Here is a 16,042-nt window from a genome sequence, read left to right as displayed (position 1 = left end):
AATTTGAACTGCACTGTGACTCGGATCCATAGGCCACACTTCGTGATTACTTATTTGTAGGATGAATCTGTAAACATAGGTGTCAGGATGAGAGCATAAATCTAATATGATAAAATAGAATATTGAATGTCAGGGCCCAAATAAAACATTGCATTGATACATAAATGCACCTGATTTTCAACTCCGATAAATGTGCGACCAAGAATGGCAGCTGCTTACAAGAAAAAGCCAAAGAAGTTTTAATTGCCCTGTGTGAGTAGTGAGGTCTCGACTGGACAGATAAAACTAAAAAGGAGCTGGTCCGCGCATTATTGGAGGATGATGAAAAAAACTACTATGATTTGGAACCTGAGCTGGGGACTAAGACAACACTAGAGGATCAAGTGTGGATATTGTCCCAGATTCAGAGGATCCATTAAGTTTGATGAGTATGGCAGAGCTAACTAAAGAATGTCTGCTGCGAGGTGTCTCCTGCCACAACAAAACTTGAAAGGAGATGATTAAGGACCTCACCTGGGCACAGGAAGACACGCATGTTGCTTTCAGTTAGTATCGCATGTGAACTCTTATTCCGGGCTACAAGATGAGTCTTGTGGAACAGCTGGAATGCCTAGAGGAGAGTTTTGAAATTGCTCAAGAAGAGGTATATGTTTGGGGACGGATCCATAGCCCATTTTGGCAAAACCAGTGTCGCCGGGTGGCTTCAGAAAGGCACCGCCTGCAACGGCTTGTTTCACCAGCTGGAGAAGCAATAGCCCAGCCTATAGGGGGTGGCCCTGCCAGCTACAGTCGATATGGAATATGCTACCAAGATTTTGCATCCAGAGGCCACATTTACTCTGCTGGGGAAAGCTGATGATGCTAGCAGCACACTATCAGAGGCTGCACAGAATTTGCTATTGGAGGAGGCTGATTGTAAAGAGGACATAATTGTTGAGAAGACTAGTTCTGTGGGAGAAATGGAAGTGTCTGAAAATAATTACACAAATGTGTTAGTAGGTACTGATCTTGGACGATTAATTTCTCAGTATGTTCCCGCAAATGTTGTTCCTGCTATCTCTAATTCAGTTGCACCGTGTGACTCACCACAGGTAGTATTGGATAATGCTGAACCTGGCAATGATGTGACTTTGTATAAAAAAGAACCTGAAATGCTCTGTGATCATTTTGCATCTGGTAATGTGCTAGTGAAATGTGAGGGAGAGAAGCGGATAGGTGCCAGTGTTAACTCAAGCAATTATGATGATTTATGGGAAGAACCTGAGGTAATGGGGGTTAATTTGGAAACCCCTAATAGTGTAATGTATAATGAAGTTAATGCCGCACATGTCACAGTGTTAGAATCAGCTGAGAATACCAAAGTTTTTTTCCCAGGCAGCAGGATGTGACAGGGAAAGGGTATCTTCTATTGTACCTGAAGTGAGTAATGTTGATAATGCCAAAAGTAGTATTGCATTAGAATCTACACATTTTCTTCCACTGACATCTTGTCATGAAGTAAGGAAAGATGACAGCGATACTGCAAATATTGGCATTGATTCTGGTTTTGATAATATGCGTGCTTGAAATGGGACAGATGACAATGTGATTAATTCTCTTGTGTTAGAGAAAGGCAATATTTCTACCCAGGTGATATGCTTAGAATATAGGGTACAAGGTAAATGGGAAGGAGGGCAGAGTGAAGATGTGTGTTCTGTGCCTGAACCAGCAGTAGCAGGGGTGTTGAGAATGTGGGGGAGACCCATAGTCCAGACCAACGGGAAGTAGTGAGTGACAGCAATCAATACATTGGTGCTGTGACCTGTAGTTCGAATGCTCACCACTCAGATCTCCATCTGAGTTCTTACCATTCACCTGAGTTTTCTATAGAGACAGGGGGGTCAGTTGCTAGCCCACACTTACCTAGTCAGCCGTCTAATGGCTTAGAGGAGATAGATGAGGGGCCCAAACTCCCTGTTACTCTATACCCCCAGATAGATGAGTCCAAGGGGGAGGGGAGTGTAGATCCCCGAATAAGAATTACCTAGTGTGTCCCACTGACAGGAAATGTTGTAACTGGGGAGCAGGGCAGAGTGGAAGAAGGTATTCTGCTGTGCCAGAATTAAAGGGTTCCCACTTAGATGTGTCCCCGTGTGGGAGGGAGGCGTTCTTTTAGGCAGCCCCCACAAGGAGACACAGTCAGTGAGAAACACAGAGAGTGTAGCGGAGGGGCCTAGCAACCCTGCTACTGTACCTCCCCATCTAGAAGTGCGGTGTCAGGAATCCCAGGCCTTTTTTCCCTCAGGTTTTAACTTGGAGGACATGAGGTTTAGAGACAAAGTGCACACTCTGACAGGGTTGGCACATGAGAACATGGCGCAGGCACAGGCCAGCTAGAAGCAGTGGTATGATCCCCCTGCCAGGGAGAGAGTTTGTAAAGTGGGTCAGAAGGCGTGGGTACTACCCCCTTAGACCCAGCATAAACTCCAGGCTGCATGGGAGGGCCCACATCTCATTCATCAATGCCTAATGAGGTCCACTATGTAGTCCCTATAGACCATGCCAGGATGATACATAGGAATTTTCAAGGTAATCTGTTGAAGGGTCATAATGACAGTGATACATGTGTCCAGCCAGTCTGTAGTTTGACAGATGAAGGGAAGAAGGACTTGCCAGTGGATCTAGTAGTTGCAGTGCAAGGGATAGGACCCCTTAAGAATACAGGTGTTAGACCACAGCTATGTAAGAATCAGGAGACCCAGCCAAATGAGGTAGTTAAACCCTTCTTAACCCATACCACCAGAGACCTTAGTGAGAGCCAGCTAGCAGCTATTACAGTGGAACCAGGGGGAAATTAGATGAGATGATCTTGGGCACTGACCTGTCAGTCAATCCCCATGCATCTCTTGAAGGGGGGAGATGTCAGGATGAGAGCATAAATCTGATATGATGAAAGAGAACATTCACCTAAAACATTTTAAACAATCAGCCACAGGCGTTCTGCCCTCACTATAGAAAGAGAACATTGAATGTCGGGGCCCAAATAAAACATTGCATTGATACATAAATGAACCTCATGAATCAACTCAGATAAATGTGTGACCAAATGTTTTTAAAAATTAAACAATTAGCCCAGTAGGAGGTAATTAAGTTGGGCAAACCCTTTATGAGGACACCAGCTGAAGATATGAAGATGACAGACATCCATTTTGTTTGATCATGTACTCTACTAGCTAATTGACTTCCTTTCAATAGATATTGTAAACACAAACTAACCACTAGGTGTAAATTAGAGAGCCATATGCCTAGGTAAGAAATTTTGCAGACCCCTGTAAAACCTGTAGGCTCTTTATGCAGGTATATAGAAATATGAACTTGAAAGGAATATGCCTTCATTTTTCATATTTTGGGAAATTTTTGAGTTTGCTTAAAAACCTGTGTTTTGAAAGGACAAAGGGTCAGCTTCTTGGGGATCCATCTAATTGAAGGACTGTCCATCTTTTCTGCCTGCTCCAGGCATACAGCTTATTATATGTAAGTGATTCTCTGTACTTTCATCCTATTTGTTTTTATAACTGTTTGCAATTTTTTCACTTGTATGTCAAATCTTTATCTAACTGTTTTTTTATTCTCTGTAAGCATTGTACTTTTTGTATATTAAATCTTAAGTTTAATAGTTCTGTCCTTATTGCTCTAACAAATTCATTGCCTGTTTAGAAGAGACAGATTGCTTGGCTGGATTAACTCTTTAGAAACCAGTGTGTGAAGGGTTAACTGTTTAGCTACCAGGGCACAGAGTGTGCACAATTGGGTGATTAAGTCATTGGGTTTCCTACGGGCCTTATACGTAGCTGGTGGCAGTTGCTGAGAGGTGTGAAGTGTGCGTCTGTGTTGGGAAAAGGGACTAGCGAAATCTGTGGCCTTAGAGAAAGAGGTGAGTGTGAGACTTGGAACTGGAAACCTGTGTTCCCTTACAGTAAGCTTCCAAGTCACAAGTGCACAGAGTGCGGTTTGTGACAAATAAAGGGGTTCAGAAGCAGTTTCCTGACAAAATAGAGGTGATATATTGTATGACTGTTGGAATATTTGATAATATATCTAATCAGCGAGTAGCTAGAGGGGCTTATCCCACAATAGGCATGAGGTATTTCTGCATAGCCTAGGAAAATAACTTGACAACTTGGATCGGGAAGATAATGAGACATTGCTGAATGTGGGAGTCTGAAGTTCGATTCTGGGGTTGGATTTAGAATGAAACATATTTTTATGAAGAAAAAAAAAATTGTAGGAAATTTTTGGAGTATGTAAATGGTTAATAGGAATGTTTATAATCTCTTTCCCTTCTGTATCAAAAGAAGGAGGTAGTACTATTTTGGTATAATATGTGTAAACAGGAATAATTTTTCTGATTGATAGACTTATCTGTGTTGCATAAATTTGTGTTTTAGGATTTGTTTAGAACTGCAAACATACTATGGTAGATGAGCTATCTATTCCATAGTGGGATTAAATTTATGATAATATATGCTGGTTAAAAAAATATTTTCTTTAAATTTATTGTTTATTACTATATTTGTATTTTTATATTTGATATACATATTTATTGTTTATTATCTTTGTTCGTATATATTATATGTTGTGACACATGGATGTATTTATATCCATTTTGAGAGTAATGACGGCTCAGTAATTAAGAATGAAAAGAGAAACATCTGATGAGCTAAAATGGATAAGAGATATTTATTGGCTGAAATCGAAATAGGGGTGTTGACCCTTATTGATGTGAATAGTACTTAAGATTATGATCTAATGCTTCCTGCTATGCTTTGAAAAAGTTCACGTTTGAACGAAACTCGTTAGACCCATCAGGAACTGTGTTTGGATACTTCTCTACTAGAAGCACATCTTTGGAGTCCTTAGGGACTTAATTAATTCACTTTAATATCCAAATTCCTGCAGTGTGATCCCTAAATAGAAGCCTGGAGACCAGAGTGGGGGATCAACAACTCTGTGGTTGGCCACCCATATGTATGTTTCATGTCCCAAGTCTGCTGGATCAGGTGATCTTACCTTTATTGAAAATTCCAGGAACTGGGTAAGAACGTTTGGATTTTTGCTTACCTGAGAACCTAACAAGTATGGAGTCTGTATCACCAACAAGTGACCAGAGTATATGTTTTATGGTTTAAATCTGTCAGGTCAGTTGATCTGATCAGTTCCCAGATATTTGGTAAGAACGTTCGGACATATATTTATTGATCTATGAGATTCATACACATGAATATTACATGTTTACAGCTATTATCAATATTTTCTGATCAGAGACTTATGCTCATGAGTGTCTGATACAGGCTGTATAAATTGATAGATGTGGAACTCTGAACACAAGGAATTCCCCGTTTGTAGAGGGTACCCTTTTACACATATTTTATGCCGATTGAACATATGGTGATCTTATATATTGATCTATTATTTAGAATTGATGTGTTACATGTGTTTATTTTGAGTGTGTTTTTATATTGAGGTTTTTTAGATTAAACATTCATTATTCTGCCATTTGTGACCTGTTATTTTTTTATTATTAATATTATATTTAGAGCTTGCAAAGCACTCTATTTCTTTTTTGTTTATTTCTTCTAGGGATGTGTAAGCAATGCCTGAATGCAGCAGCCTAGTTATTAGCTATATATTTTGTATTATATTATATTTTTGTATTCTGTTTTTTTATTTGTTCTTTTTGTTTAATTTCTATTCCGTTCTGCGCCTGAAGTGTTTCCTTTTTTGGGGAAATTTTAAACTGTGGTGAGATTAGTCAAATGTGGCCATATAGGATACGTAAGTACCATTCAGGTGGACCCTGCTTTCTACAAAACTTGGCACCCCGCTTTATCCTAGATGTGGAACAAGCTGTTGTTACCTTGAAGTAGTATCATGCCTATTTGTAAGACTTATTCTTTTCTTTTCTTTTTTTTTTTTTTTTAATATACGCAAAACAGCCTATTTTGTTTATAGTCATTGTGAAATATAAAGAAGTAAATTCAGTAATTTATTTTAGCACAGCACATTTGCAAGGTTTAACAGATAAATCTCTTTCAGTTGATTAATAGATATAGCCTCACAGATAACATGTATATTGTAGATTATTTTGCCTAATGTTAGTTACTTTTCGTGAAAACAACACCTTAATTCTTTTATTTGTTTCCCATATTTTAATTGTATTGCATATGTTTGTATGGATATATACATTTTGTTTAGCACCTACATTTTTAACTTCTGGTCACACCATTTAGGTTTTGACAAAAAAATGCCTTGTTTAGTAGCCTGGGTTTTGGGAGTTAATTTTTTTGTTTTACAGTTTGCTGCTGAGTGTATACATTTAATTTTATGCAGCTAGAAAATAAGTTGGTGTCAGTCTACATTATATCATAATTTTCTATTTGGCCACATTACATGTTGCAATATATTGTGCCTGGCCAGGGCACATCTTGTGTTAAAATTATGCTGTTTCATTGTTTTGGCTGATATGATGGTTGATACTTTCTGAAAAGCCCCTCTGAAGTAACAAACAACTGCCATGTTCTTTATAGTGTATTTTTTATTGTGATGACTGCATGCGCTCATTATCAAGTACCATGATACCCGAATATCGTGGATTCCCCTGGTCACATCTATGGGGTGCGAGCTAAGATCTGCGATGTTACTTTGCAGAGGAGTGCATTTGCAACCATTCAGGCAGCACTCCATGGCACTTTCCTTTGAACTGAATTGCCCCCTAAATGTTTTATTCAGCAGTATATTTACCCCTGCAGCTAACACTTACCATCTAAGATTTACCTCCACAAGCCTGTTAATGGTTTTTAAATTTAATAAAGTATCTGGATGCTTTGCCTTCTCCTACTGGACTTTCAATTTCTGGAACTACTTACCTGAGTCACCTAACTCTGCCACCTGTCTTAGATCTTTCAAAAGTTCCATCTTCTGGCTCTATAAACATCTTTGTAATTAAATAATTTTTGATGGGTCCAGGTTATTTATGAAAACAAGAGATGACTCTCGATGTATTTCTTCTTGATTAATGAATAATAAATAAATAACATTAAGAATTTTCATTATAACACAGGGGGATCACAGCCAAACACATCCACTTTAGTTACTGCAAACCAAGCAGAATCACAGGCACCTGAGTTTGCAGCTCAATCTGGAGATCCAAATTTATGTCAAGTTGCCTCTGATGTCCTAGAAAGTCGGTCACCTGCACTCACTGCCGAGACTACACGTGTACAGTCTTCAGCTTCATCAGATAAATCCAGCTGCCCTTCTGGTAAGATTATTAGACATTTTGTAGTCATTCATATAAAGATCTTCAGTGTAATATTCAAGTAAGATAACAAAAGAAAAATATCTACTTTTAAAAGTAGATAGAAGTTACAACTAAGATTTTTTACTTAATTAGTTTTTTTCTTTGTTTGGTTTATTGTAACTTTTTACAATTGCTGCAAATGGAAAGCTGTGAATTGGTGCTGCATGTAACAATGCTTTAGTAAAAATAAAACTGTGACCTTAAACCATTTTCTTCATTTGGATTTATTGCTTTATTTGCCATAGCTATTATATATGCTCTTCTCTAGTTTTCTAGAAATCTAGAGTTCACCTATAAAAAAAAGAAACAGTTTTTGTTTGCTTATATAATAGCTTAGTATGGAATGATTTTTATATGAGGAAAATAATACTTGAAAATTAGCAACATAGTCACAGTTTGATGTAATTGCTTAACTTTACTGAACTCATAGCTGTAACTAGACATATTAGTGCCCCGGAGCGAGAGAGACCACATTAAATGCTGCCTCCTAGTGGTGGCACATTGCCAGAGAGGGCTAGATATGCCCCCCCTACTGTGGGGTGTGCTTTAGTCCTTTCAAGTTCTAGACCCAGTACTTTCCCAGCATGCTGCTTAAATACTTAGAGCCCTCTGAAGTTGCTAGCCATCATGCTGGGTATACCTTGTTGTGTCCCTCCGAACTACCATTGAGTACCACTAGTGCCTTCATTGCTCCAAACTCTGAAGCTTTTCCGGGTGGCTCCCCCTCTTGATGCTGCAGTAGTGCGTTTTATTATGCTCTATTGAGATCTATAGTGTGTCTGTACCATCATTGTCATAGCTTGCAGCAAACAAGCCTCAGCAACAACCAGCTCTTCACGGAAAAACAGTAACCAAGTAAATAGTCATGAGCAACTGCAGGTATAATGGCGTAGTGATGCAACCGCTGAGCAACTTGAGCTTGTCCCTCAGGAACCTCTACTAAATGTCTAGTCATCTGCCCCGGAGATCGTGGTGTCCAAGCCTGAGCAAACGTCTAGCAATTTGGTCCCTTACAGTGGCTCAGACCAAACGTTAGGAGACGGGGGACGGTACAGTACAGTAATGTTAGCAAGTCCAACAAGAATAAGAACCAGAACCAAGCGTTTGAGGGTATATGCGCTTATCTTTGGAATTTTTGGATTATAATAATGGTCATTGCGACAGGACTTTATTGGGGCGCATATGACAAGGTTAATCCTGACTTATCCTATGTACAGAGCTGGTGAGAAAATTCACTAAAGTCATATAGCACCCCTTGTGTCTTTTATGGGAAACATTACAGCACAATTAAAAGACTACTATGTGCAAGTTTCACAGAATGAAAAGAGTATTGTTGTTTGTGAGGTGCATGAAAATACAGTTGCCCTGACAGCTGTATTAATTCAGCTTTTGTCCCCATGATATTAGTCTAAGGGCACGCAAAGATTTGTCCCTGTACTTTCAAATAACTCATCCATCTATCCTCTCCTCCTGACTTCTGCACCCACGCCCTCCCCTGACTTCTGCACCCACGCCCCTGCACCCTCCCCTGACTTCTGCACCTTCTCCTGAATTTTTGCCCCTGTACCGTCTCCTGATTTCTGCACCCACGCACCTCCGCCTTCTCCTGACGTCTGCACCTGCGCCTTTTCCTGACATATGAACCCACATACCTCTGCCCTCCCCTGGCTTATAAGAAAGCGCAAAGAAGTTTATCTTAAAATGTGCATACTTAGCACATTTTTCCACATTGTTCTAACCGCTAACACAGTGATAGGCAACCTGATACACTTCAGGGGCTGCACAGTAGCATTGATAACTAATAAGTTAAAATAATACATTTAATAAAAGAAAGGAACACCTATCTCTAATAACATATAAATAGACATTTCAAGTGTTACAAGCCATTGCCAAAAAAAGTGACAATAAAAACTAGGAAGAAGCTGGGGCCTCCATTGAAGGCTCAGAGGGCCGTTTGTTGCCTCTTATTGATCTAACATAGCTACAGTATGTTCTGATGTACTAAATGCCTTGTGTACTTTTTTGTGTACTAGTGTTATATGGCTACAATTCTTATTAATATGCTCTTTCAAATTTGTGTTTTTGTAGCATGACAACCTCTTATAAAATACTGTACTAATATTATCATCACTAACAATGACAAGTTCTGGTTATTATATTGATTTATGATTTTTGGACAGACACTCTTAGAGTGAATATGCAGTGTGGTATCTAATGGGTCTCACCCTCACACTAATATTAGTGTCTGTTGTCACTAACAACTCAAGTTTGTGCTGGATGCATGGATGCCTTAACCAGAAGGAGAAATCAAAGCATTTTGATTTCTACCTCTAATAAATGTGGTGGTGTTAGAGCAGAGGAGCAGCAATATATTGTGATGTGATTTTGCTCAGTGTTGAGTCTACTATTGATAAATTGTAATGATCCTAAAGTAGCATATATTGTCCAAACTTATTTGAGGTGTGATCTAAACCACAGTACTTACATGTAAGAGAGGGAGAGATAAGAGTAATAAGTTTACAAAGTAAAATTTATATGAAAATAGTAAAATACAATATATAATAAACAAACAGTAAGTAGGCAGTCATAAAATATTTTCATCATAACCTAGTACAAACAGATTGTTTAACACATAGGTAGGTAGAGAGACTGAAAGTATTTTTCATTCAACAATCTGATTTTTAGTTTTCCTTGTGTGGTAGGTCTTCTGAATCACACTGATGGGTAAGGTCCGGGGGATAGTTAATTAGAGTTCAGTAGGATAATTGCAGTGCAGCTTGCAGCATGTGGCTGCGGATGTTTTTAAGGCTATAGAAGTAAGACACTTTGCATGTTTGGTTCCCAAATGATAGTGTCCTAATCAATCTAGTTCCAGAGTAGGGACAGATCTGTTGCATATCAAATAATGTTCAAATTCCGGGTGTCCATTAGAATAATTGTATCTCTCACTAGCCAAATTGTTCAAGTGAAAAAGGGAAAAGAAATAGATTTGCCATCTTTAATACTGCTGGAATACAATCTTTTCCGCGGGAAGGGTCACCCTGGATATAATCTCCCATCTCCCTAATTGCACAACGGTCTTGTGATTCCAATTGTGTATAATATAAGGCTACGTTGCTTTTATTGACTGTTCAGCCACTGATAGATGTTAAGCTAAGGAAGGGAGTCATGAGTTGCTGGAGGGAATTACGGTTGTGGAGAACAGTGTTTGAAATACCCGATGCCAAGTGCAGAGTGAAAGATCTCACACATTTTAGCGTTCTGCCCACTTTCTTCTGGGATGTGGTCAAGTAATTACTTGTTGGATAGTCAGTTTCTTGTAGGGACAAAGAGGTGTGTCCATATGTATAATTATCCTATTGGTGAGTAGAAAGATGTGTAGGTAAACTTGGTGTAATTCTTTCAATGAAAGTCCATTTCATAACTTTCATGGGACATTATATGTCCAGCTAATAACAATCTATAATGTATAGTTATCTATTTGATGGTTTTAGGAGATGTTCAATTATCATTAGTGTATTTGGTTAAATTACGTTCCATTCTATAACATTCATAAAGCGCATATCTATGTTATTAGTCTAGTGGTTGATTATACAGATATGGATGTGTACACAGAAGAACAGCTCTCTGGAGAGTGTAGGTACATAAATTCTAATAACACTCTAACAATATAAATTAGATTTAAAGGATTGGTTCAAATAATAAAAAACAATTTATTGCATCCAAATAAATGTAACATAAATAAAAAAAACTTCAATACAGATTAAATAACGCTCCTGTTGTTAAAACCCCTTCTTCAACTGGCAAATCATAGTCAGTGCATGAGTAACTGAAACATTTTAGATTTCAACATAACTCTTTTTTGGAATCCTCCATAAATAAATTAGAGAACAGTTTATTCTCAAAGAAATGATAGTGTATTGGAGTACCGCTCACGAGATATTATCAACGAGTAGAAGTTGATGTGATAAGTAGGTGTTCCAGTGGACAAGTGTATAAAACGCACCATAAAAATCAATAGTCCATACACCAAAAAAAGGGGGGTAGAAGAGAAAGCTTCTCTTACCGGTAAGTAATCTTGTTTCACACGCCCTCCGGAGGGTCTGAAAGCAGCCTTATAAAAGTGGACATCTGCGTGTTTTCCCGTTATTGATTAGTGCATGCATAGCACTGTGCATTCCCACTCACATCAGTCCAGAAACAAGAGGAACAGGATTTTGGTTCCACATGAAAAGTACCTATTCAGTCAGCGGTACAGAAGAGTTCACGTCCTGTGCTGAGTTTGGATGACGCGTTTCGTCCTGTGCAACCAGGACTTTCTATAAGCTACTGCAGGGACCTCAGCATATTATTATATACAGGGGGCTTAAGGTGACCGGAGTTATCATTGGCTAATTGACCTCTTTAATCCAATCTCTTTTAATGATCTCATCACCAGCGCAGTAACCCCAAAGGTCATTATCCGTAATGAACAACCTGTATTCTCATTAAAACATTATAAAATATAATGCAAATAAACAAAAATTCAAAGTTATAAATATCCAATCCTTTTCAATAATCACTCATTCATAGAATTTTAATTAAAAACCTAACGACACCTAATATTCCCATGTGTCGATAAAGCCAGAAACATTACTATATCCAAAAACGTCTTACTAAAAATCATATAAAATGCCTATAAACATCTAGAGAAAAACCCTTTTATTGACTGTAGTGCCTCATTAACAAGACTTTTGTAGAAATGTAACAGCAAGTGCAATTACCTATTAGTATACCCTATTAGATGATATATATTAGAATATTTAAAATATCCCCCCATAGTAGTCTAGCATACCACACTAGGCATATAAACATTCACCAAGTGGCAATCTGCCATGAGGAGTGCCAATATTAAAGTGAGGCACTGAGTAAATAAAATAAATAATCTAAATAATAATCATAAATCTCATACATTTAGAGTCCTAAATAGTCTGAATATAACCATTGATGAAATAGTTGCTGGTGTATAGCAATATCAAAACCACAAATGTAAAACCATAATAATATACATAATATAATATAATAACAATTAAAATATAATAATAATATTGAGAGTAATAGTAATACTACTCCTCAGCATAGTTATGATATAAAAAATAAATTAAATTCATAATCAGACCATCTGTAACCACCTATAGGACACCACTCCCATTATGGCTAACCATAATATTCTAACACGTTCTGCCAAACTACAAACCACATTTGGGAATCAAACCTATATAGATATGGATGTGTACTTGTACTGGAAGTTCGATCATAAAGGCATCATGTATCTAAATACATTATTGGTAAAACAGCATATAAGGTTGCCAGCACAGTGGATGACCATAAATATATAGATTTCATGCAAGGGTGAATAATGAAATAATGATAAAAAGAATATAGAATTATAAAAATAATAAAAAGTAACCAAGTTAAAAAAAAATGAATTGCAGTATTCTTAGTTTTAAAGAGTAATGGTGGTACAGTGCCTCTTAACTGAAAGGGTTGAGGGCAATCGGTTAACATCAGGAGGTTTAAAATGAGCAGCCTTAAAAGGTTGTCCTACAGAGGATGGTAAATATGGGCTTGGTGTTAGGTGCCACATACATTGTATTGTGGTGGTTGGCATTCAGGAGATAAATGGATCAGCAATGAGGGTTAGAGTATGGCTTGTACTTCTATATCCACATTAAGTCCTCTTGATATAAGAGTCTTCAGCTCATATATAGACCTTATTTCGTTTCACCTTTGTTAATTTGGTGGATATAGATCCTCAACAGTTATGGGGTACTCCGTTTAGAAAACCTATATACTGCGACTCATAGATAAACATATTGACAATATTTAGAAATTACAGGTGGTGCACCCAAAACACTTACTGATATATACATGAAAAAAGCTCACAAGGAAAGAAATGTGTCATACATGGGGCACTCTGTGAATTCTAACTATATAACAAATTAAAAAACTTATCCTTTATTTGAAATTTATTAAAAAGAAAATAAATTCCCATATTATTCCTGAGTAGTCACTCGTAGCAAAATGATTAAAAACAAAAAGGTGCTGTGAATATTGTGAAAACTAATAAATGTGTATTAACATGGCAGCTTTAAACTGCCATACCTCGCTATGCTGTATATTATTATCTTGGTAATATACTTAGTGTTATTTGATCTTCTGTTATTGTTGTAGATAAAGGTTTCACTTCAAATTAAGATTTGTCAACCACCTTCGTCCTTTTAAACTGATATTGAGTATTAGTATTTTATAATGTACGTCCACTATCGGTCATCAAATATCCTCTATACTGGAAACTGGGATAAATTCAATTGTCTTCCCATTAGTAGTAAATGCTGTATTTCTTAGTAGTCACCTCAATTCATTAAGGCCACCAGTGCCAATAACTTTTTAGCCCTACTGGTTCCTATAATTGTGGCTACATTATAAGTAGTATCTCAATTTGGGCTATATGATTCCCAAAGAGATACATTTATTATCTCATTGATTTATTCAGCTGCCCCATAATTAGCAGTTATTGGCACAAAGAAATGTCATGCCTCCTCTTAGCTGCAAAAATAATTGCAGCCACTGCTATGGGTGCTGCCTGTATTACTACAAAACTCAAGCTCTTTGGCTTGCAACTGTGGTTTTCTTAGAAATTTTTTGAAAGATTATGTCGTGTTAAACCTTTTAGTGTTACATAAGTGTTCCCCTATTCTGACTTTGAGGGGTCTAATGGTACATCCTATCTACTGTAGTCCGCAGGAACATTCGATCAGGTAGATGACTCCACTGCTATCACATTAATAAATGTTTTATATTATATGTTTGATTGGTTTGATCTGAAAGTCTTGATGGTTTTCATACTGTTTTGACTAAGTGTTTCGCAGCTGGAGCATCTTCCACAATGGTAGAACACATGACTTTATACTTCTGGGTGTAATTGAGACTGCTTTATCTTTTTTTGGTTTAATGTGATTCCAGACCAGGTGTTATATTTGGGGATTTCTTGCATATCATGTCAGAGTGGGATAGTAATATTTTATGTAAGTCTTCATCTCTTAACAATATGGGTCAGTCAGTGTTCTTTAACAATGTGCCATTTCTTATTGTTGTATAGAAGCAGTGTTTTGCTATCAGTTTTGTTATTTGCCTTAACCACCTACCATCTTTAGTATAATGGGTTCAGTTTTCTTATAGTTAGTTGCTTTCAGACATCTAGCTATATTGAGAAAATGTCCTTTGAGCCTTGAACTGTGCTTATGTACATTCATAGGACTAGTGAATATGAAAGGCTGGGAGTGAGTTTATACAGTAGTTACCATTTTAATGAGTTGACCTATGTCCTGCCAGAAAAAAACTAGTTTGGGGAATCCACACTATATTTTGGACAACGATAGTCCCTCTAGCAATAATTTCTAATGTTTGATAACTTCCCCGAAATAGAGAAGGGACAAGATACCATTGAAAAAAAGTTTATAGGAATTTTATTAAATTTGTGTACAGATCAAGCTCTTTGCCACACACTCTCTTATGCAAGACCAATTTACCTTGGAGCTGATGCCGTATCTTAACGTCAAATAAGAGATACTGGTAAAATGTGCTATTGGGAGCCAAAAAGGTTAAGTAATTCACTGAACTGTGTGGAAAAGAATTTGATATTCTGGGGTTATGGGTTATGAAGCCATTATAACATTTTGGCTGGATTATTCGAAAGTCTGTTGATTTTACAAATGACCATTTGAAGCTATACAGGCTAGGCGATAGTACGAGGAAGTCTGATAGAACGAGGAAGTTCTATCCAGTGGTGGGACAGCACAGGTGAAATCTTGGATAAGGAAGTGAGATGTGGTTACCGGAGGGGATGAAGGGCATTATCTGATCATAGAGGGTAGGAGGGAATATGGTTGGAGATGTAGGGAGCAGTGGAGTTGAAGAGGGCCTTGTACACAATTGTGAGGAGTTTGAAGAGTTTTCTGTAAAAAATGAATCCACCTTCAATAAAAATAATGCACCCAAGTAACTCGAAGTAAATATACCGAGTATATGACTATACATGAAAATTAAATGTCCGCTAATTATAATATGACATAAAGGTCCTAAGGAGACATTTTAATAGTCTTAAATGGGGCAAAGTGTAGTTCCAATATGTTACATATAGTGTGAAAATGTATGTCCAGTTCTTGGTTGCGTCTTAATGTATACAGATTCTCCAATGCACTGGACCTATGGTACAACATCAGTCCGCTACCTTTGCTGGCCAGCTAATACCAACAGAGGACATTCTTCGGCTCAAGCATAAAAGTGGTCTTAGTTTAGTTAGCAGTTTGTCCACACTCAAACAAGTACCCAGATAGAAATCTTTAGCCACCTCTATGGCAGACTAGTAATTCTCTTCTGTGTGTGCAGTGGTAGTAGGTCATTTTATCGGTTATGTATAAAGCTACAACTAGAAAGCTCGTTGTCCAGTGCACCTTACCAAATGTTCTCTGGGTTTAGCAGGGGTTGTCTCCATGTATTTAAGGAGTAAATCTTCCCCGGCCTGTTTCTCTGTAATATAACAGAGCGGCTTCTTCATAGGGCATGGGGAACACTTTTTAACAAGTTTTACCCATGTCCTCCTATCACTTTTGCCACCTCAGGATGGAGATAGCAGTGACTCGGCACAGGAAAACTACGGCA

General features: G+C 37.7%; 1 protein-coding gene across 7 annotated transcripts in view; it reads left to right on the top strand.

Moving 5' to 3' along the window:
• Nucleotides 1–16,042, top strand: part of DCAF6 (DDB1 and CUL4 associated factor 6) — a 291,082-nt gene that overhangs the window by 126,362 nt on the left and 148,678 nt on the right. For all 7 annotated transcript variants that reach the window (XM_075195604.1, XM_075195606.1, XM_075195607.1 and 4 more), the window contains exon 11: nt 7,100–7,300. In XM_075195604.1, the coding sequence (XP_075051705.1) occupies nt 7,100–7,300 (201 nt within the window). The remainder of the gene's footprint in view (nt 1–7,099; nt 7,301–16,042) is intronic.

This window comes from Mixophyes fleayi, chromosome 2 (assembly GCF_038048845.1).
Source record: "Mixophyes fleayi isolate aMixFle1 chromosome 2, aMixFle1.hap1, whole genome shotgun sequence".
NCBI classification, from domain to species: Eukaryota; Metazoa; Chordata; class Amphibia; order Anura; family Limnodynastidae; genus Mixophyes; species Mixophyes fleayi.
Note: the sequence above shows the minus strand (reverse complement) of the source record. Positions and strands in the feature narration are given on the sequence as shown.